This window comes from Stigmatopora nigra, chromosome 15, assembly GCF_051989575.1.
Source record: "Stigmatopora nigra isolate UIUO_SnigA chromosome 15, RoL_Snig_1.1, whole genome shotgun sequence".
Taxonomy (NCBI): Eukaryota; Metazoa; Chordata; class Actinopteri; order Syngnathiformes; family Syngnathidae; genus Stigmatopora; species Stigmatopora nigra.
The window spans coordinates 7,720,142-7,743,560 of NC_135522.1; the positions used below are offsets into that span (position 1 = coordinate 7,720,142).

Here is a 23,419-nt window from a genome sequence, read left to right on the forward strand (position 1 = left end):
AATGAACTGTGGCTGTTTCATGTCTATGCGCAGAAACTTTAATTGTAAAAATCCAAGTAGACGTGCCTGCAAATGAGCAGATTTGAAATGGGAGATGATGTAACGAATGTTCTCTTCAGCCTATTATTAAAACACATGTCCTATTCATGCTTACAACACACCTACTCATAGGAGAGCTGATTGACTCACAATGCAGCTCAATTTGGGGGTGTTGAGAATCTTTGAATACCAAATGCAACTGTTCCATTATCCAACAGCACGATAGGATACAAAGTTTAAAAGTGCATTGTCAAACACTCTGGCTGTATTTGTGGTGTTGTGAGTTATTTACAGGTACATGCCACCTGTTGTATTCTGGATAAAATAAAGTAGCTACAAATTACAACCATGAGTATCTACGGTTAATTCATTTGAGCTTGTAAACAATCTTCATTCAAAGTAGAATATGGCTCAGTAATCAATAACTTTACTTAAATAAAATATGTATTGGGCTGATCTAGGTCACCGGTCAAAACTTTAAAAAATAAAGCCTATCACATAAATATTTCAACTTGTGCCATGATCCGTTAAATACCAGCTTTTGTGTGGTCTCCAAAATATATTGATGTTCCATTGCATTTACTAACCAAATCTAGTTATGTTTTCAGTTGCTTTTATTTATTCATCTTCTATTATTCTATTTTACTTATCCTATCTTGATTTGTAAGCAAGGGTTAATGCAAATCGTGTGTTCTAATGTTTTATTAGAGAAAAATGTACATTATGCTTAAAAAGATTGAGGAAAAACAATCACTGAAGGGGAAGAAGACAAAGCAATTCTGCTTGTGCCCTGAATGTGTGTTCATCTGAGTTAATTCTGAACGACAGAACTATTAAAGATTAACACAGAAACATCATGTTTTATTGAAACATGCTGCATTTGGGCATATGGCTCCAAAGAGACCTACTTAAAATGGTTGATTTGTGCATGGGTGTCTTCTTCCTGGTTGCTTTTTTCCACACAAAGAGACTGTCTTGTCACAAAACCATAGACAGTAGGCACTGCTTTAACGTCAGTACAGCCACATGTAGCCAAATCTAAATAAAATAAGTCATACAAGCGCACTACTATGCTAAATAAATGCCCCCACTTCATTGTTATTGACAAACGCATTATTTTCAGCCACTCATTATTGAATAACGTCCACCTAATCAACTTAAATCATAAATTTTACTCTCTCATATTACATCATATTACATCTATTTGAATGGATTTGAAATATTTCTAAATGGGTATCTTTTGGGATTAGTTTGCATGTTTCAACACAGTAACTCTGAGCTAAAGTGAGTGATGCTGTTTCTGAGGGAAAAATATATTTTTATTCTGTGTAGGTGTGACTCTTGGAAGCTCCTGCAATATCTGACGGTAACCCCCACCCAGGTTTTCATCATTTGCTTTTTAAACAAATTAAAAGTTTTTGCATCGCTACTCTGATTTTTATAATTAACAAAAGATGTATTGCATCTGTTGGTCGCTATGGAAACGAAGAACCCATGACTCCTGCCGTTACAGCTCAGAGGCCATGCTGAGTAAACACGGACTCCCCTGAGAGGACGACAGAAGGTAATGACACCACAGAGGAAAAGAAAATACAGAAACAACGGAAGACAAACACACACGCACACACAGAACTCTCATGGGTCTGGGGTGCTTTAGTGGTTAACAACCCCAGCGTTGACATTGCTAACTCCCTCTGCTCTTCTCACTTCTATCTATATCTGTCCTCTGTAACCCCACTCTCTTCATCAGATCTACAGTATTCTCCCATATTCCGTCAGAACTGGGCCATACACCATATACCATCCATGCACATATAGGCACATGAGAGATAGATAGATAGAGAGAGAGAGAGAGTGAGAGAGCGAGAGAGGCCATGATAATTAGCTATATACAAACAGGTCTGGGCTTGATCTGACTGTGTCTTAAACCATTCGGTCTGAACCTCTAAACCAGTTTTGGTCGTAAGGTTGACTGAATATTCAAATGGAATTGTGAGAAACTCATAAGAATCCATAGCAGAAGGATGAAAAATACCAACACATCAACATTTGTCATACAATTGTGACCTACATGACCCAAAATATGATGTACACATCTATATATGTGGAGGCCAGGTTTTTACGAGCTGATATTAACATTTTTTAAATGACCAAAAAAAGCCATTGCATAATAAAGGGTTAAGGTGAGTCAGGTAACTAATGAGAATCAGGATTTCTTATTATGTCCTCATTTACGGAAATGAAATTTGCCCCGCAAGTGACCTGAATCTCCTGACACCACGAGTCCAATGAGGTGGATAAGGAAGCAGAATAGGAAAGACAGATGACTTGAAGTAGTCATTTTTTTAAATCAAATGATAAATTAGCTCAGTGTATTCCCTTTTTGAGAAATGAGATGAACCCATACAAAACTTCTAAAGCAGTAGAGACAATCCATGGCTTAGTGCTTTGGTCTCATTGAAGCACATCTTTTAAGCATCTCCCCATATACAGTAATGGATTGCATGAGCAGGCTTTGACATTGTGGTACTCATATGGTCAAATTTAGGCCAGAAAAAACTGCAGTACCTATCTATTTTAGGAAAAGCACTTTTAACATTTTTTAATAGAGATGCACAGTTACCAGAATGGCAACCCATTGAAAACCATTTCAGACAAAAAGAGAACATATAAAGTTTACAGGTCGGAAGTAAAAATGTTGAACAAGAGGGTGCAAAAAAAAAAAGCGTGGGATTGATTCCCACTCGGTGGTGGTGAACCAGGCTTGCTCATACGGATGACTGAATCATGTTTTCCTTTGGTCTTATGATGCAAGCAAAGTCAAATAGAAGGCAATTTTAAACGTATTTTCTTGATTTCTAGAGGTCATGCATAGATAACAGTCTCCTAATTTGTCATTTTCCCACTTAAGAAATTGCCTCTAGTGAGAAAAAGCATTTCATGAAATATCTTTTATCCCATTGGTAACATTAGATATCCAATTAGTCTAAATTGGTTAAGACTGTCCGTTAACATTCATCTCTCAGTGACTTTGACGGCGCAAGACCATCAATGGCAGCCAATGAGTTTAGAAGGAACAGGTTTGGAAATGTTTCAAAAGTAATATGCATATGACTGGAAAATGTACAAGATAGTGACAAAGAGCAAAGCAACCTCACCTCGTTTTTCCTGAAATTGTCTTTTCTTGTTAGAATTTCTTTTTCTCAATTCAGAAATGCATTGATGAGGCAAGGAAGGCCTATTTAGTCAGAGGTGAAGATGATTAAAGAGCTGTGTCTTTTCCTGGGTGGATTTGTGTGTGCATGGCTTTATGCATGTGTTGGTGATTGAAAGAGAACAAGAGATTAGGACTAACAGGAATATGCATTAGTGATTGCTTCCTGGGTGTGCAAATCAAAGTGCGCAACGATGTCTACTGGCACTATGTTAATCTTAATCCAAGCAGAAAGTCAGGTTAAGGACATTAACAGCCGTTTTGTGAGCTGAATGTGTTTCGTATCTAAGTGCAGAAACGCTCAAGAGTGATTTAAGTGATTTTGAACGTGCACATGCATGAACAGATGCACTGGTATGTGGGTTTGTGAGTGGAAGAGTGTAATCTGAGAGTAAATTGGGAGTTAAAGGCCCATTAACCAGGGTATTAGATCAGAGACTGAAAGCAGACAGTGAGGAGACGGGTGGTGTTTTTTGCATGAGGTTAGAGGATTTCAGGGGAAAGGGACAATGGGGGTGTGCATTTAGCAGCATGAGGGTGAAGAGGGATTGGGGGCATTAATAGAAGTAGAGCTGCAAAGAAAAAAACGGATTGAAAGGAACTGACCCACAAAAAATATGGTGAGCTAAGAGGTATTTGTATAGGGTAAATCAGATAACCTCTAACTAAGAAACAATAACAATAATAGGAGTCACTGTATGTACTTTGAAATTGCTATAAATTGCAGAATCGTCAAATGGCTTGCTTTTCAATAAAGAGACTAAAAAAATATGTAATATGATTGGGCTGCTGTATTTGTTTGTGAAAACAAATCACACAAAAACAACAAAGCTCTTTCAAAATCTTCTACTTTATTTAAATAGATAAGTGGTCTTGCAAAAAAATGTAATACAAAATTATTTTGAATGTATTGCTTGTCATCATTATAATTGGGCTTAGTCTGATGCATAAACAGGAACTCCAAAGCACTCTAACAAAGAAATATGCAGCTTGTCACGCATTATAATAGAATTGGGATACACACACACATACATTTTGAATATATGAAAATAAACCAAAAAGTTACATAAGTCATACAGGAGAAATTTCCAATAAGGGGCAGCTAAATACTAGGTATCTCAAGCAAAAACATTTGTTTTTCCATTAGTGGCATCGAAGTTTGTTCAATTCAAAAAGTGGAAAATAAAACAAATGTTAGATTTCAAGATTGAGAGCACCTGGGAAAGCTACACATGTGAAGCTCAGAATTTACAGTGGATACCACTTTGAGTCCCTCTGCATGCAGTAGAAGTTGAGGGGCAAGGTGGTCACTTCAAAGTTACGTCAAATAGCAAAAGTTAGGCTACATAGCAACTAAACTAACAAAAAATTGCAATTTCAAAACTAAATTTTGTCACTACTTAGTGAATCCACTGTTGGAGGTACAAGGATTTTCTCTCGCATTTGTTTTCTTATTCATATTCACACAGCATAGTTTTTTTTAGAGATTTTTCAGTGTCATTGACAAGGCTAGATGTCCAATCATGTGGCTGGTTTTATCCTTTTGCTGCGAATTTAAATGAGATTGTTGTCGAGCACCATCAATGGCGCCCAATAAATACGTCAGGTAAATGCTGGCAAAGCTTTAAAATCACAAAAGCCAAGCATGACAATAAATGCAAGAAACAGTCAAATAGGTTTGTCTTCATCTCTACCAAATAAATTGGAATATTTTGTGGTTCATTGTGCAGTCACATAAGAGCCATTATAACAATAAAAATATTTTTTGACCTGCTTTTGAATCTTCATTCGCTTCAAGACCTCTCACTTAGAATGAATTGGACATCTATCATTGACAATGGCAGCCAATGAGTTCATTAGCACATCATAGACTACTTTCAATTAAATATTTGCAATTAATTCCTTGTACAAAAGTCACCCAATTACAGAATAGCCTTTGGGGAACTGAGTCATAAAAAAGTGATTATAGTGAAAGTCATTACAACAGTACAGAAATGACATCAAGCTCCCATGTCGTTCTTGTCCTTCCCTTTATTCTCACTAACAGTGTGTGTTGTATATTTTTTGTCCTTCTATTCAGTATAGCTTTACAATGTAAAAACATTTAATGTATAAACACACAAAACTAAAGAGTTGAGTAAGGAACGAGGTCAGTGGTATTTAAACCTCAAGCCAAATTTTGACATTCTTATAAAGAAATGTGTCAAAGGCATCAAATGTGGCATTTCAGTTTTTTCTTTTCAAGTTAATCAATATTAGGGAGATAGAAACCAAATGAATGAAAAAAAAGTGTTGATGAATAAATAAATAAATACAATAAATAAAGTAAAACTACAACTATGTAGTAGAACACGTTAAAGGGGTCTGACTGTACATGGCTGTGAAAAAAAGGGTTTGCATATTGACTGAATGTTGGTAAAGAACAAAGTGAGTATTTAACCCAAAGAGAATTTTTCTGAGCAACAATAAAAACACCCTGACTAAAGAACATCATGCGATATAATGTTGAATAGGAAAACCATGCTTTAAAAGTTGTATGTAGTCCAAACTACAGTGGTATAATATCTGTCAAAGCTGTAAACGTGTCTACATTTGTGGTCATCGTAAACATTTGTTGAATCAAACTATGAGAAATGACTTCTTTTTGTTGTCACAATTCCAGGCAGTGAATTTAGTGTCGTGATGTGATATTCAATTGATTCTTGGGTGCTTATATACTTTACTGCCTAGAAACAAGACTTTATACATGCTATTTATAATTATAGAGTATATGCACACAACTAAAGAATGTAGACTCTTTTCACTTTTTTGATCTACTGTTCCTTCTAAAAGCTTATTATAAAGAGAGTCTACTGGCAACAAGGAGCAAAGTTGCAAACTAACCTGCACACATATTTCAAGTTGCAATAGAAATCGTTGGTCACATTTAAAGCACAACAATCGTTTAAATTTACATCAAAACTACCATACTTTTATGTGTTATATATTCATATTCTGCCTAAAGAATTTGTGGCTTCCATCTTAACTATTATGCCAATTAATCTTAAAATAATCATGTGATACAGTCAATCAATGTTCCTGTTAATATTGCTCTCATTGTTGTCTCAAATGGTAATTTATAGAGGTACCCTAAAGTTGCTCAAAAATAAAGACTTAAGATTTAGAATTGAGTTTTGCTCTACAATTTTCATTACGTTTTTGAATTATATATTATCTTCAATAACTCAACCTTTTATAGGTCACCTTTTAAACTTATTGGCTGCCATTGAATGATTTCCCATTTTAATTTTTCCTTTTTTTTTCTTTTTTAAGGACAATGAAAGCACAGAATAAGATCAACCCTCTATAATAGACCGCATTGGCTGTGTATGACCTGACAACTGAATTTACTTAAAGTGTTAAGGAGCTTCATAAAAATATGAATCATTTGAGTGAGCCAGAACTAATATTACCACTGATGCTAATAATGAGCATTTTGACAATTTAAGGCATTATGTTAATCACCAAATTAAGAGATTGTGTTTCCTTTTGAATATAAAAAGTTAGTGTTGAATGGTAACAAGTGAGCGCCATCTATGTATTTAAAAGTAAATCTCTCATTAAAAATTAAAGCCATCTAATCTTCAGTGTGCCTGAGAGCGTGAAAACTTGGTAGTGTTTTACAGTAGCTCATGAGTAAATGTAACCACATCTAATGTCGATACTAATTGCAAAACTAAGAATGAAACATTGTGCCAGGCGGCTGCATAAGTATGTTGTCAGATATAGACATCTAGTAGGAGTATTGATAATTGTCAATTTACGTGGCAATAAAAATCCTGCAGCGAAAAGTGAAGAAGTCAAGCAAAAATTGAGTTCAAGAGTGACCTTGTCGGGATGTGCGTGCTCGGGACTGTTATACATTCATGGTGAAAAGTTGTGAGGCAGAATCCTGGGAATGGTGGCCATCCATAAGTGTGTTTTGTGGGTCAAGTTGAAAGGGAGCGAAAGGCTAGGAGCATTCTCCTACAGAAGGATGCACTTTCCTTTCTCCACCCATGGGTTGTTCTTCATCAATTCAGGGTTCAGAAAGGGATCCTCGGGGACGCCGTCTTCTATCCACTTGACCAAACTTTAAAGAGAGACAGACACATGTTTTAAATTCTCCAGTAACTTTATGACCACAATAAATCTTCTAGGGTCTTTCCATCTTTTCCATTTATGGTAACACAGCATGTCTACTACTACACAACTGGAGCTGATGTCATTTTCCTGGCAACCAGCTTTTGTTTTTTTCCAAATGCTGTAGGACACCTTTTTAGAACTGTTTCTCATTTCCATCTTTTTTAAGTTTGTGTTTGATTTATTTAATAAAAGGACAGTACATATTAATGAAAATTAATATGTAAATATGTAAGAATATAGCCATTGGCTGCCATTTATGTTAATAACTGGAAGGGCACCCCTCCCCTTTCAAATGGTTTGGAGGTTAAACCCATTTAATTTAACAGCAGACGGATAACCACAGCCTTATAATTGAAGGTCTATTATCATCAATGGCACTGAACGACTTATCTGTGATGAGTAATAAAAATATTGCTCCGTGTTTAAGATGGAAATATGAATTAATTAGAAAGAGAAGTGCTGCTTGAATGTCATTTTGAATGCTTTTGCAATGTATACTATATTTATCCTCTTCTACATTGTGTTATCATGCAAATAACAGTTTTAAAATCTTATATTAGTATGCTGTGATACAACAATTTGTACTTCCGTGCTAATTGCACTTTCTTCTCATTATACCAATGTATTCTATTATTTAGGCACTGTGTTTGATTAGATCATCATTTCCTTTTCCTTCTAATTTTTTCCTATTAAAGCTTGATCAAATGAACTCACTCTGTCACTGTTTTGGAGGATTTCTCTCTTTTGAAAGCCAACTGGTATTTAAGGCTCTCTACCTCCTTCTTCATCTGGGGCAGGTCCATTTCATCCATGACTGCAGATTTATTAAGAAATTGTTTATCTGTGAACACAAGAAGATGGATTTAGGCAAAGCCGACCACTTTACAATGCATTGAATGCACCAAAGTGCTTGGTGTTGTTTACCTAAAAGGAATGAAGAGGATGTCAAATTTATTGAGCACAAACAGGCTCAGCCAGAAGAGAATAGCCAACTTAAAACTATCAAGTGAGCTAAATTATATGACTCACAAAAGAAAGTGGCATAAAAAGAAGACACATTTTCATGGTCGCCAGACGACATTATTCCTTCAGCTTGATTTCCATCTGAGCATGCTCACATACTCTGACATGTCAATATATTTTATATGTAGTAATGTGTTTTGAAAGTATTGGATATGAAGTTTCACCAGAATAAAGCATTAACTCAAGTAAGGAAGGGTTTCTATTTGCAGCATTCTTCCTTCCTTCCATGTCTATGGCTTCATTATAGCTGCGTTCTGCCTCCTGCTGTCCTCCACACTCGCCTACTCACTGAAGACTCCTTGTCTATTTTTAGGCATTTCGACTTATGAAATCATTCAGCCACAAAAGCATTTTTTTATAATTCCAATTGTTTGTTGTTGTTGAGACTGGAACTTTCTACAGTTATGTTGAAGGATACTAACACATTTCAGTTCAACACTGGTGATCTTGCCAACATTTTTTTAGTAGTTATTGTTGTTTTTTGCTGTTAAAACATTCAACTAAAGAGGTGTTGCTGGAGTCATCTCAGCAGACTCCGGGGAAAGGCAGACTACACCCTAGACTGGTCGCCAGTCAGCCAAAGGGCATACAGAGAGACAGAAGACCTTTCACATGCACCACCAAGCAGGAATCGATCCCACATTTGCCCACACCAAAGCCATGGGTGTGAACCCCAATACCATAAGGTGGCTTGATAGTAATGCATTCAATACAATGAATTCTACATTGGTTTTCATGGATTATTGCTCATTGTTGCCAAGGTCTAGAATAAAACTACTAAGAGAAATAAGGTTTGCGCCAGCAGAAAAAGCAGGACATTTCCAACTGGCTATGGACACAGAGACTTAGTAAATGTCTAATGACTTGCAAAGATATTGAATGGGGGTAGCAAGGAAAATGTAGGTTGGGTCTTTTATTGAGGGTATATAGGTCACTAAGTGATTTAGGTTAAAAGCATCCAGAGATTAACCTCTACCCCCCTTTCCATTCTGCTGTCCTTCTAGCCACAACACACTATTATATGTTACACATTCACCTGCAAGTGCATAGCTATCTTGGCGTACTTAATGTGTCAAATTGAACCATATGTCCACTCTCCGCATACGTGGACATCACCTTTCGGGTATAGGCCACTTTCGTTCATTCATTCAATAATCTTCAGTAGCGTACACCCTCATAAAGGTTGCGGGGGTTGCTGGAGCCTATCCTATCTGACTACGGATTAAAGTGCATACTACATCCTAGACTGGTCGCCAATCCGCCGTAGGGCAGGGAGTCAGGTGAGTAAATGGCTACCATATAGGCCAAAATACATAAAATGTATTCCCTGCCATTGGCAACAATAGACATCCAATTAATCTAAACTAAAAGGACTGCTAATGTACAATCACCTTTCTGTGCTATGGACATTGGTAGATCTCCAATCCATGACTGTGAGGGGCGTATGAACCATTCTCCCTTCCTAGTCAAAATTCGACATCTAGTGGCGTCAATGGCAGCCTCTGATTTCAATGAGTGGCCTATTAAGATTTAATGGCACTAGAAAGTAAAGTGGCTTTAAAAGCACTGGACCAATGCTGAATAGGATGTGAACAGGTGAGAGTGGGTGAAAGAGTTAAAGACAAAAACAAGAAAACGGAGCAAAAGAGAGTGACGAAAGGGAAAGATGCAGACTGAAAAAGCTCGCCTTGCCTCTATAGCTACTGTGTTGTAAATTCAGACTAAAAATAGAAAGGAACAGCTAGAGCTCTGACCATCTGAGGGTAGAGATTGAAAATGCTACTTTCTCTTTAACAGACTTAAATGAATCTCACTGTGTACCAAATTCACAGTGTACAACTACATCTGGATTACACAACGTTTTACCTAAAACAATCATTAATCAAATAAATCCATTTCACCATGTAATGTAAGCAAATGACAAAACCATTGTGTTACCCTCTTTCATCCTCATTATCATTGGCTTCATGGGTCTTTTACAAACAGATTGCACATAGTTGAAAGCCTAAAATTCTCCAAAGTGCTTTGATAATTAATAATTCAAAAAGTGAGACCATCCAGATTCACTAATCTGTGTACATTGCAGGGTTTTTTGTCTTTCCCAAAGGTTTATAAATAGAATATTAATGGCACCATAAAATCCTTACTCTGTAAAAAAAGAAATCTTCCATAAAGTTTTAATTTAAGATTCTAAGTGACTTAAAGAAACATTATATAAATGTGTCTTTGCTGTGCTTCATGAATCTCCAAAACACAGTTCTGGGGTCGCCCGTCTGGTGCCCATAGTTAGCTGGGATAGGATCCAGCACCCCTTGTGATCCTTTTTATGATTAGCGGTTCAGAAAATGAATGAATGAATAAGAAAAACTAAATTCCAATTTGGCAGAAAATTCCCCATCTATACATTAACAATGCATTCATTTATTTCCCTATTGCACATAAAACACCCTCAAAAACATTTGTAAATGACTTGGAAATACCACAAATTCAATCCACAAATGCCTGAAAATTGACAGAAAGTTGAGAAAAATATAAACAAGAAATAACCAGTAAATGCCATAAACGAATAGGAAGTCACAATCTAGAAAAGCAAGTATTCTCACACTATTTCTATTTCTATTATATCCTTTTAAATGGTCTTTTTCCCTTCTAATTCTGTGATAAATAAATATCCCATCACCAGCAGTCACGGAAGCAGACAGACGGATACTACTTACCTCACTGATGCTCTACCGGAGGCTGTTGCTCCTCTCAACTCGGACCGATGCAGGTAAAAGAAAGGGAGGCCACGTAGGACAAAACAAAAAAAAGCTTGAATTTCCTCTATTGAATGCCCACTCTCGAAGAGAAAGGGGAGATCAATCCACAGTCGCCAGGGTAAACAGACAGACACAAGCCGTGTGAGGTACTCTGCAGTGGGAGTGTGGAAGAGTCACTGAGCTATAGGAGAATGAAGGAGAAGGACAGGAAGAGGACAACTTAACCAGCTGGTGCGTTGTGCGTCTGCGTGTGAGCATGTCACACTCACACAGAGAGATGAGATGGAGAGCAAGGCAGAGATAGAGAGACACTGTCTGGAGATAAAGTAGATGAGCAGTCTTTCGTCAGTGCGCGCGTGTGTGTGTGTTGAGTGACACGCTAGAATTCTGCCCAAATATGGACACTCATTGCTTAATGTTCAACTCCTGCTTTAGCCCTATACACATTTCTGCAATCCAGATCCACTACAAGGTAATCAAAAGACAATATAGGCCGGTTTTACAATCAATACAGTCAGAAGATTTTAATTATATACCAAAGGGGCGGTCCTGGATAATTTTGTGCCCTGGGCGGCCTCTTGAGCCCGACCACCATCCCATATCTAGTGATCTAATGATCATCTGATCTTTTTACCACACATAACTGTGGTCCAATATTAATTAGTTGTCTTTCCTTCCAGGCCTCACAGTTCTGGGGTCGAGGGTTCGATCCCAGGTCGGTCGTCACTGTGTGGAGTTTGCATGTAATCCATGGGGTTGCATGGGTTTTCTCCTGGTACCATCCTGCAACCATCTGAGAAAAAAATGCTGAAAAATATCATGCAATGTAGGTTTGAAGCATAACTGCATTGTGGCTTCTGTGCAAGAAGGAAAGTATCTAAAACTAGTAGTCACTCACACAGAAGGGACCACAGTGGTGATGGGCGCACCATCAGCGATGAGACTTGACTTACTCAGCACTGATCATTAATTCATGATGCACAGCTTAATGGATGATGAGATCAGAAACCTCAGCTACAAATTACTCAAGTTACAAACGAACAAAAAGCAAAGTCAAAGTTGATGTTGTTGTGCACTATACACATTGATCCTGTGAGTGAAAAATAGAACAATCAATTATAGGGCATGACAATTTAGTTCACTAGCCAGCTGTTAATAATTCACTGGTGAAATAAAAACAGCTCCATGATTTCTAAACTGTCACTGAATTGGACGTCTATAGCCGTCAGTATCAGCCATAAAAAGTTACCATTTTGTAAATGCACATGTCAGAAAACCAGTATTTGATCTATTTTACAAGCAGAAATTTGTTTCGCTCATATAATTAGCATGCTTGCTTTTTCAAAAATGAAGCATTAATCTATTAAGGTGGTATGGAAGTCTGTTTTTGAAATATTGCAGACAAAAAGATAATATGAGTGTGTTGGGCCTCATATCGTGTCTTTGAAAAGGCACTGTAAAAAGAGATGTAGTCTTGTCAGTGATGTCCCACACAAAGATAAAACGACTAATAGCTAGAGCTTCCTCTAATGGAACATTGTGTGTATTAAAATGTGTGTGCATGCACACATGTCAACAAAGCTGCTGCATTCAATACATCTCTTATTCATGGGTGCATTACAGCATTCTGCCCTCACTGGTCTGCTTTTTCTATTTATGGCTGTCTCGCTTCATCTGGACATGCAGAAATCTCTTCACACACTCACCTACTTTTTCTCCAAACTACCATGCTCCTCAAATGAGATGATAAAAGTCACCGCTGTCATCGCTCCCTTTTAAACAACACTGCAGTGAAAGCAAATGAAGACAAACATTTTATGTGCCAGGAGGTTGTTTTTTTTTAAAAAGATTTTGCTCTCCTTCCAAGATGCAATTTACAATTCAACCATTTTTCCATGTTATAGCTGACAGAATGGTAAACCTTAAAGGTACAATGCAGTTATTCATTGGTTGCAGAGCGGCCTGGTGGGCCATGTGGTTAGCACATTGGCTTCAGAGCTCTGGGGTCCTGGGTTTAAGTCCAGTTCTCCCCGGGTCCGCATGGGTTTCCTCTGGGTACTCTGATTTCTTCCCACATTCGAAAAACATGCATGGTAGGCTGATTGGACCCTAAATTGCCACTAGGTATGGATGTGAGTCTGCATGGTTGTCCGTCTCCTTGTGCTCTGTGATTGGCTGGCCAACAATTCAGGGTGTCCCCCCCGACTCTGGCCGAGAGCCAGCACCCCCTTTACCCTAGTGAGGATAAAGTGGTGCAGAAAATGAGATGAGATGAGATATTTGTTGCATTTAGTGTATGCTACCTTTTTGGAATATTATTCGATAATTTATTTATTTTTCACCATGGAAAGGACATTTAAGGTAACTACTACTTTGGAAATTGCACAGTAAGCTAAACAGTGCTCTCTTGTGGTATAATTTTGCACACAATGTATCCTGGATATATACAGTATGGAAGTAAGTATACTATGTTTACTACATTTTATATATACATTAAACATTTTTCACATTCTATAGTTCTATGTGGTTTATTTTTTAAGTTATACTAAAAAGGTCATGGCGTGACTGTGCTGTCTACTCAGTGAAAAATACAAAAGAGATCATATTTCCAGAGATCATATCCTGTAAAATTGGTAAGATATACAAAATAGACAGATGTATTAATTTTCTTCTTGTGTATTCAAATGCTTTAGGAGTCATATGATGAGGATGAGATGAGATAAGGTTGAGGATGAGGATGAGGATGAGGATGAGGATGGGGATGGGGATGCAGATGGAGATGATGATGATGATGTGATCCAGATTTTAATGCATTAAAAAAGCAAAATAGCAAGGTTTGTGTATTTTATTATTCCTCATTTGTATTCAGTCCACACTAGTGATTTCCCGTAAAACGTGTCAGTATTGCCGCCTCATCGGTTTTACTGACAGGTCCGAGTCCAATGGTGTTTTCGCAAATTGAACATGGGTAATGTAGTTCAAAAACCGAGAAAAATAGATTTTCTTCAGCCAAGACTGCAAGTTAAACTACATATCCCATATTGCTTTGCTAGTAGTGGCTGTACGCGTGTGACTGAGCCCAGCGAGGGGCCAGAGGTGGAAAAAGAAGGAATTTCGGGTTTCGTCTGCAAACTTGGAGCGACGCTCTTTGCGAAAACAATGGTATGTGCACGGAACTCCGTAAATATTTCAAAATCGGATTCCGAAACCTACGTAAATATGCCAATTACGCATCTACTGCACTAGTAGAGATTGGTTATGATTGTGATTGCTCGTAGAAAACATTAGCTAACTTGAGCTAGCCTTGGCGACATCATTTCTGCTGTTACAAATCGTTGCCTCCCAGGATGACATCTGATAAAATGTGTTTGTTAGAGGATGTCGCTTCATTTGGCATTGTATAACTTATGGTAAAATGACGCACAATTGGTAAGATCTTAGTGTTCAACTTTGCCCCGTTATGGGTGTCCGCCCCCCTTTTTTGGTTGAGAGTTCCCTTTTACGGCAATTTCCTGGTTGCGCAAACATCCCGTGACGCGTGTGTTAAGCGATTATTGCCATACCTTGTTTAGTTTTTGCTGACAGATTGTGCAGAATGCTTTGTGGTTTTAGCTGACATTTTGCATACCATCAGCTAAGCCTAGTCTAGCTGTTGTTCAGATCGCTGGATTTTGCCTTTCACTTGCTTCGTTTTCTTTTGTCTATGCCAGGGGTCCCCGAGAGCCCCCATCCAGTCTGTTTTCCATAAATCCCAGCTCTACCACATCTGAACCAAATGATCACCTTATCAGCAAGGTGTCCAGAAGCTCCATACCAATCCAGATTGTTTGATCCAAGTGTGTTGGTGGAGGGAGACATGGAAAACAGACTGGGCTCTCGAGGACAAGACTTGGCCACCCCTGGCCTATGCAATCCATTGACGGTAAAAGACGTCCAATCCCAGGTCAAATAGACTATTGACATACTCAATGACATTCCCTTCAGAAAGGAGCCACATAGATGGACTTCTATCATCATCATCATCATGGAAAGAGTTAAAAATACTACACATGTTGATCCTTAAAACATAGAAAACAATGAATACAAATTACCATGCAAAAACTAGAGAATAAAAGGATGAAAACAGCGACATAGATCTACATCTGTCATCTTCAGTGTGTCTGAAAGAGTTAAATATTACACAAATGACCATGGAGATACTACCAATTTCCTACTTAGTTGAAACAGAATTTATGATTTTGAATTTGAAACAAAAGTTAAGTGTAATTTCAATGTATTCAACTATAATTCAAAAGCTTATATAAAGCTCTACTTTTTCCAAATATAAATTGCAAAACAAAAGGTAAACAGTGAACTTTGCAAACATTTGCAGTTACATTTTACCCATTTTCCCAACACTAGCAACTATTCCGGTTGCTACCCAGTCCTTTCCACAATTGTGTGCTTCAAGTAATAAACAAAACACTGATGTATCATTACAACAGGTCATCCAGTAAAGCGGCAATTCCCTGAAGCTCCTTCACCCAGACGGCTGACCCAGCTCTCGGGGTGAAAAACTACAAATTCAGTGTGTAAGTACTTCCATAATAATACATTTACAAATGTAATAATGCAGTTTGGAGTCATGATATTTTTTGGTAGATGCATGCACTAAACCACATCATTGCAAAATAAGATAATGGCCAAATATATATGTATAGCAAAAATATCTTTTCAATATTAAGAACACTCAGGAAGTGTATCTTACAATTGTTGCAGAGCAGGATGGAGGCTTCATTCGGTCCAACCTTTGCAGCCGTGGCTGCTGGAGCTAAAGGTGAAGCTCATCTTTTTATTTGTCAACAAATACTTTATTTATGGTAATTATAATCACTGTCTTTCCAGCGGAAACATCCAGCACATACAAACAACATAGAAGAACTCCCTCATCTTCTAGCACCTTGACCTACTCCCCTCGGGATGATGACGATGGAATGGTGCTGATTCAGTCATTTCTTTTGTTATTTCTGTAATAATTCCAATAGTGACATAAATTTGAAGTCAACATCAATCTGAATCTTTAACATCTAACTATTTCCAATTCATTTTTGCCTTAGCCACCAATCGGCACTCCTCGAAGGTCAGATTCAGCCATCTCAGTGCGATCTCTCCATTCGGAGTCCAACATGTCCCTTCGCTCCACTTTCTCGCTACACGAAGAGGAGGACGACATGGTGGGTCCAACGCTCTGTGCTTTCATACAAATATAGGCGGCTCAAACAGTAGTTAAAGATTATAAATAACAGATTTTTTTGTGTATGTGTTTGTGTAGGAACCCCAGGTATTTGCAGAACAACCATCAGTAAAACTTTGTTGCCAGTTGTGCTGCAATGTTTTCAAGGACCCTGTTATCACCACTTGTGGAGTAAGTATTCATCTCTACTCTTTTAATCCTCTGTCTACCTGCACCATTTTTTGTTTTTGTATGTCAGGTTTTCTCAAGCTAAAAAATACTGGTTTTAATTAGAGACATCACTTTTCTAATTTGATATGGAAACCCAGGAAATGTAATTAGGAGTAGAACAAACTATATGTGCTTAAATAGTATTGTATTGTAGTACTATATAATTGGTTTTCTAAAAGGAAGATGTATTGTAAACTCCACTCTATATGGTCCATTTGATTTTTAGTAAAATAAAAATCATAATATTATCTTTTAGCCATATTCCTCACTCTTTATTTGGTCTGAAATACATGTAATATATTCAAGGTTATGCTATTGTGTATAATACTATGTATTTATGTAACCCTGTTTAGTTCATTTTTCATTTCTATAAGACAATACACTTACAAATTATGAATACTTCCTCAGCACACCTTCTGCAGACGATGTGCCTTGACCTCAGGTGAGCTTGAATGGAGTGTTAAGTAAAAGGATGGATTTTTTTAATACTTTCCATGTAGCTCCAAGCAAAACTATTTAATCTCTTTGCAAGGACCAGGATCTTTGCTTAAATTGTTCAAAATATGATACAATAGAATCTTTATCTGTCACAACCATGGACAAACCCTTCCTGCTTGCATAGAAACAATTATAAGCCATGTTTTTAATGGACATTAAATCATAGACACCCAGTAATGTGCCTCTTCATTCTTTTGCTGTGTATTTTAATGTCACTAGCAGATATTCACGTCATTTAAAATGGGAATGCTACTGGTAAATGAACATTTATTCGCCCTCCTACTTCTTATGGATTGGACGTCTTTTGCAATGACAGACTATGACTTCATGTAGAATTTCACATTATTCCAAAACCTTTATCTACAATGCATATTCTTGCAATTTACATTTCAGTTCATATCTTAATGTTTTGGATCCCTGACAGACAAGTGTCCTGTGGATGTGGCAAAGCTGACGGTTGTGGTCAACAACATTGCAGTCGCCGAGCAGATCGGCGAACTTTTCATACACTGTAAATACGGCTGCAGAGCCACCGTGACTGGTGCAGGTGCTGGTGGGGCCTCCAACGCCACTGTGGCGGGGAAGCCTGGAACACATGAGGTGGACCCAGTGGGCTGCCCATTCACTATCAAACTATCTTCACGCAAGTACGAAATACATGAAACTCAATTTGTTTGTGGTCGCAAGTCGACAACTCCCTGAGTCCAACATGCAGTTTTGAACAAACCCTATTTTCTGTTGTGCATCTCCCCATCACACATTATTTAACTCTGCAGAGAACACGAAGCCAGTTGTGACTACAGACCTGTTCGATGCCCTAACAACCCATCCTGCCCCCCTCTGCTCACCATGAACTTGGAGGCGCACCTCAAAGAATGCGAACACATCAAATGTCCTCACTCAAAATATGGGTGAGTTCTTCTCAAAGTATCTTGCTCTGACTGTAATTGAGGTCACTACTTTGCCTCTAACTTACTACGTTTTCTCAACAGCTGTACTTTTATCGGTAACCAGGATACATATGCAACCCACCTGGAAATGTGTAAATTTGAAGGACTGAAGGAGTTTCTGCAGCAGACAGATGACAGGTAAACATACACGGCACAGCAGCTATCAAGAAGTCATATTTTATACATAAACTGTGTTTCCAGTGGTTAAGCTGTCAATTTCATTGCATCTCACTGAAATACCTATTTTTGACCCCATCAGATTCCATGAAATGCAGCTTACCTTAGCTCAGAAGGACCAAGACATTGCTTTCCTTCGCTCAATGTTGGGAAAACTCTCTGAGAAATTAGATCAGTTAGAAAAAAACCTGGAGCTCAAATTTGGTATGAAGCGGAGTTTCCTCAAGTTGTTGGTCTTTTAGTTTTTGTTTTGTAATTGGCAAACCTTTGCTGTTTCAGACATGCTAGATGAGAATCAAAGTAAACTGGGTGAGGACCTTATGGAATTTCGCCGGGACGCCTCCATGCTCAATGTGAGTAGAATTGTAACCCCATATCATTTGCTTCCTGATTGGAATAGACAACCATTTTAAGGATTAATGCTGTATTTTAAATATTCATAGTGAATTTTTCACGTTAATTTAAACATCTTAGCCTTGTCATTCGTTCAATCTGCCCCAACAGTCCAAATGAATTTGACATCTAGAGTCATAATGGCAGATAGTTAGTTAATGAGTGGCTTTTCAAGTGTCAAGATTAAATCCCAATTAGTGCTGAAGATCGTATCTCATTTAAATCCATGTTTCTACAGGATGAGCTGTCCCACATAAATGCAAGACTCAACACGGGCATCCTGGGATGTAAGAATCTTTGTTTCGTAAGGTTTTTATTCACACATTAGTGAAATAGTTTCTTTATGTTGTTAATTTTTTGTCTACATACATTCTAATTTTATTGATGAAAATTATGTCAACCTGTTACTTTCTTTTCTTCCTGCTTTAATGTTTATCAATGAATCTTTTCTGTTTTGGTAGCATACGATCCTCAGCAAATTTTCAAGTGCAAAGGGACATTCGTTGGCCATCAGGGACCCGTTTGGTGTCTTTGTGTCTACTCTACTGGAGACCTGCTATTTTCTGGCTCCTCAGACAAGACCATCAAGGTAAGGTAACAGTCATGCACTCAGTAGGCCACTTTTCAATTGCTGTACAATATATATTATCAGCCCACAAGAAATTTTAAAACATACATATAAGCCCACATCAACCACATAACCCGAAACACATTGACAGTCTTTGTTTTTATGTATTTATTTAATTATTTGTAGAAAAGTTATCTAAATATCACAAATGGTTACAATTTGAACTCTGATTTATTTTGAAAGTTGACAAACATATGTATGGCCTTTTCATTAGTCACATGATTTTAATGACTCAAAATTTGAATATGGTCTTCACACACTCACTTTGGCTGGAACTCTTCTACCCTTTGGACTTGATATTAAAACTTACAATGATGCATTTGAATCTTAAGATCAAGTATTGAATCATTTATGAGATTTTAATACTGTGTTGAAGCAACACACATGAAAGTTTTGTTTTTGTTTTGCATTCCCTTAGGTATGGGATACGTGCACTACCTACAAATGTCAGAAAACCCTGGAAGGACATGATGGCATCGTGTTGGCGCTCTGTATCCAAGGGTAATATAATATGAAAAAACATGGGATTGCTCATGACCTTGGGCGGCGAAATGGCTTAAAAATAACATTTCAGATTTGTTTTTGTTTTTTGCCTACCTACAATTGACCGTACTTTTGTTTCCATAGGAACCGTCTCTACAGTGGCTCTGCAGACTGCACCATCATTGTAAGTAACATTAGTCTCAATTGTTTACGCTCATTTCAAAGATTGTTGTACACATCTGTTGTATTAAAAGTGTGACTGTGTTGTGCACATTTTGTAGGTATGGGACATCCAGACCCTTCAAAAAGTTAACACAATCCGTGCCCATGACAACCCCGTCTGTACGCTGGTGTCATCCCACAACATGTTATTCAGCGGCTCTCTTAAAGCCATTAAGGTGCAGTGATTTCTCAACCAGAACTTATATAATTTATAGTTATTTTAATTTCAGATTCATCCACATTACTGACTTATGTGTCCTGAAACTGAGATATTTTTGTTTGAATAAATACCAGTAGGGGAACAGTGCAGATAAGAGTATTGGATGAGGCTGAGGGCTGCAATGACTATAAATACATGGATGTGGCAAAATCAGTGTTTCCATGGTTACAGGAATGGAAGCAGAGGTGTGCGTCGTTTCAATGCTACATTCTTTTTTTCTTTTGTATTTGTGTATCACTGCCCATTGTCCCGTTTTGTTCGTTGCATTTTTCTCCATTTTACTTCCTCACATTCAGCTGTTTCTGTTTTCATGGGCAGTTTAGAAATTATTTTCAACTTTTTTCTTGGTCTATTGCCTTTATCAACTTTAATGCTTCAGTATAGTATATTTAAGCATTATGTGTCATATGTATCATGTAACTAGGGTAGTGGATAGAACTTGTATTCATAAAATGTACTTAATGTGCTTGTCTGTAGGTCTGGGATATTGTGGGGACTGAGTTGAAGCTGAAGAAGGAGTTGACTGGACTGAATCACTGGGTCAGAGCACTGGTGGCCTCCCAGAATCACCTATACAGTGGATCATATCAGACCATCAAGGTAAAAAAAAAGGATTAGGTTAAGTCAATAGCCCTTTCTGTAGCCCTTTGTGGATTATTTGCCATAGGGCTTCACAGACAATTAACAGACTAGCTGCATGAGAGCAGGAGTTGTAATGTTGACCTGTAAGCAGAACATAAAAAAATGGGACATTAATGCTAGTCCTTCTGACTTCTTCTTTCTCCACTTGGCAGATTTGGGACATCCGTTCCTTGGAATGCGTTCATGTCTTGCAGACAAGTGGGGGTAGTGTCTACTCTATCGCGGTCACCAATCATCACATAGTCTGTGGCACCTATGAGAATGTCATTCATGTAATTCAGTGAATTCTCTTTTTCTTTTTTTTTACTGCCAACATCCCTGGAAAGTGTGTTGTAATATTGAGATTTGCTGTTTCTCGTCTAGGTGTGGGACATTGAGTCTAAAGAGCAGGTGCGCACCCTGACAGGTCACGTAGGGACAGTGTATGCTCTTGCAGTCATCTCCACGCCTGACCAGACCAAAGTGTTCAGTGCCTCCTACGACCGTTCACTCAGGGTAAGTAAAGATGGTTATGTGTGTTATTGAAACATTGCTCAAACCCTGTTGATTGAATTAACTTTGTCTGTGTGTGTGTTCAGGTGTGGAGCATGGACAACATGATCTGTACTCAGACCCTGCTCAGACATCAGGGCAGCGTCACAACTCTGGCTGTGTCCCGAGGTCGCCTGTTCTCTGGGGCGGTGGACAGCACAGTGAAGGTAGCGCTTGAGTCTAGGACTATTGTGTCGCAACAAGAGCATTGTGAATGCTCATGTTTCAGTGCTATTGACAGTGCTAGACGTCCAGTCTATTTTGAATGGGGAGTGAATTGAAAACTCCTTGTTAAAATGGTTTGGACATTTAGCTATCTATTGAAGCCAATGAATGCACTATCAAGTCTTAACTTAACCTTTTGTGTCTTTTCTTACCAGGTGTGGACATGCTGAACACAGCCAATGATCCAGAGGTCTCCACGTTTGTCTTTGTCAGACAGACAATCCAAACGCCAACATTTCTTCTTCTTGTTTGTTCAACTTTAAATCTATGGTCCAATAAGTCTTTGCTCATAGAGCTTCAATATTTTGACCTTTCATGGTCATTAAACCCAAGTGATCAAACTTAAGGTCCTTAGCGATCTCATCACATTGTGCATTATGGCAAATTCATACGGTTGAATGACTGGATGCTTCGTGCCTGTACAAGCAGGATTTTAGCGATCACAGCAATTCCTGCAGCCTGTCCTCATACATCGCAGCTCACTTAAAGAACTCATCAGGGCTGGTTTCACAAACAGGATTTTTACAAAGAGTTCATGTAAATATACAGGTTACCTGTTTACAGTATTTTGTAAAATGAGATTACATTTAAGTGAGACTGGACAAAAACACCTACAAACATTTCTTCGCACAACTCAGGTTTGTAAAACCAGCCTTTGTAAGAGTAACATTTAATAAGATAGACGATATATCGCTCAGCCACTTGACTCTATTTCTTGCGCAAAATTAGAAATCAACATATATATATGTATATACATATATTAAGGCTGTCAGTTAAAGGCGTTAACAGCATTAACACAAAGCCCCTTTGACACTGTTATTTTTTTTAAGCCATGATAATTTACGACTTAACCTATGAATTAAAAACAACGCATGGCGTAATCCTCTGGCCACCAGATTTAGACCATAATGTAGTCATTTATTAAGCTGCAATGCACAGGTAAATTGTGAAAAAATATCAAAATTTTCAAGAACTATAATACTGTATACAGTTGCCACGTGTACTTTAAAACACCTACATTACGGCCCTCAAAAAAAGGGTCTTTGGTTATATCACAAAGTTCATATTTGCATATGGAACTGCTAATCTTACAGGATATTCTACAAGGAAAGTATATTTAATTAATCTTTCCGTGAAGTTGTTAAACTCTAGTTTTTACGAGGCTTATCTTTGAATTATATAAGGTTATCACATTGGTCAACTCTTGTCCTAGCAAGACTAAAACTGTCCAACCATTTTTGCAATTAGAAATATAATAATAAATATATTAATAAAAAATAATTGCAATTACAAGTTTGAATCGCTTGACAGCAGTAATATGTATTATATATACATATATATAAAATAGTGTTTTTATGAGTGCCATACAAGAAGTTTGAGGACAAGCCACTCTGATTGTTTAACTACATTGACTGTAACACATATTAACACTGAATCATAAGCTTTGTTTGTTTGTGTTTTGACAGCAAGCAGGGGTGATGGGGGAGTTCTTAAACTCCCAGGAGTGCCACTGGGCGAATGTGATGTGCAAGTGCCCATATTGGGTTAAGTATAAGCCTATAGTCATAGCAACATGTTGACTCGCATCACATTTTATAAGTACTGTAGGGTGTACCTACAGAAACATATACTGAAATTAAGAGAATTTCACAGATGTCCCAAAGTATTTTGTTGTCATGTTATTATTGCACATCTGGCCACTACTTAGAGATTTCTTGTATAATATATGTTTAATCATGTAAACTTCATAAAACTGTTGTACACTTTGACCCCCTGAGTGATTTCATGGAGCCATCATTTTGCATTAG

General features: G+C 37.7%; 2 protein-coding genes across 2 annotated transcripts; one reads left to right on the forward strand and one right to left on the reverse strand.

Annotated features, from left to right (window-relative positions):
- Positions 1-4,084: 4,084 nt before the first annotated feature.
- gng13b (guanine nucleotide binding protein (G protein), gamma 13b) lies at positions 4,085-11,514 on the reverse strand. Its single transcript, XM_077734883.1, has 3 exons — positions 11,158-11,514; positions 8,132-8,258; positions 4,085-7,364 (listed from the first exon to the last, which is right to left on the reverse strand). Exons 2-3 carry the CDS (start codon positions 8,227-8,229, stop codon positions 7,259-7,261), a joined length of 204 nt encoding a protein of 67 aa, XP_077591009.1. The 5' UTR covers positions 8,230-8,258; positions 11,158-11,514; the 3' UTR covers positions 4,085-7,258.
- Positions 11,515-14,244: 2,730 nt separating this feature from the next.
- Positions 14,245-23,380, forward strand: traf7 (TNF receptor-associated factor 7). The gene is made up of 22 exons (XM_077735014.1): positions 14,245-14,361; positions 15,684-15,770; positions 15,958-16,015; positions 16,084-16,175; positions 16,296-16,412; positions 16,511-16,603; positions 17,051-17,084; positions 17,565-17,787; positions 17,917-18,051; positions 18,133-18,228; positions 18,350-18,471; positions 18,547-18,620; positions 18,899-18,947; positions 19,122-19,249; positions 19,707-19,789; positions 19,916-19,955; positions 20,053-20,169; positions 20,691-20,813; positions 21,008-21,127; positions 21,219-21,350; positions 21,434-21,553; positions 21,767-23,380. Exons 3-22 carry the CDS (start codon positions 15,964-15,966, stop codon positions 21,779-21,781), a joined length of 1,965 nt encoding a protein of 654 aa, XP_077591140.1. The 5' UTR covers positions 14,245-14,361; positions 15,684-15,770; positions 15,958-15,963; the 3' UTR covers positions 21,782-23,380.
- The last annotated feature ends 39 nt before the right edge of the window (positions 23,381-23,419 follow it).

Bases quoted from the DNA above. Each gene is read 5' to 3' on its own strand.
- traf7 (XM_077735014.1), top strand. From the start codon at position 15,964: ATGGAGGCTTCATTCGGTCCAACCTTTGCAGCCGTGGCTGCTGGAGCT. The intron at 18,472-18,546 runs GTATGAAGCGGA...TTGCTGTTTCAG, and splicing joins AAACCTGGAGCTCAAATTTG to ACATGCTAGATGAGAATCAA. The intron at 19,790-19,915 runs GTAATATAATAT...TTGTTTCCATAG, and splicing joins TTGGCGCTCTGTATCCAAGG to GAACCGTCTCTACAGTGGCT.
- gng13b (XM_077734883.1), bottom strand. From the start codon at position 8,229: ATGGATGAAATGGACCTGCCCCAGATGAAGAAGGAGGTAGAGAGCCTT. The intron at 7,365-8,131 runs GTGAGTTCATTT...CTCTCTTTAAAG, and splicing joins TCCTCCAAAACAGTGACAGA to TTTGGTCAAGTGGATAGAAG.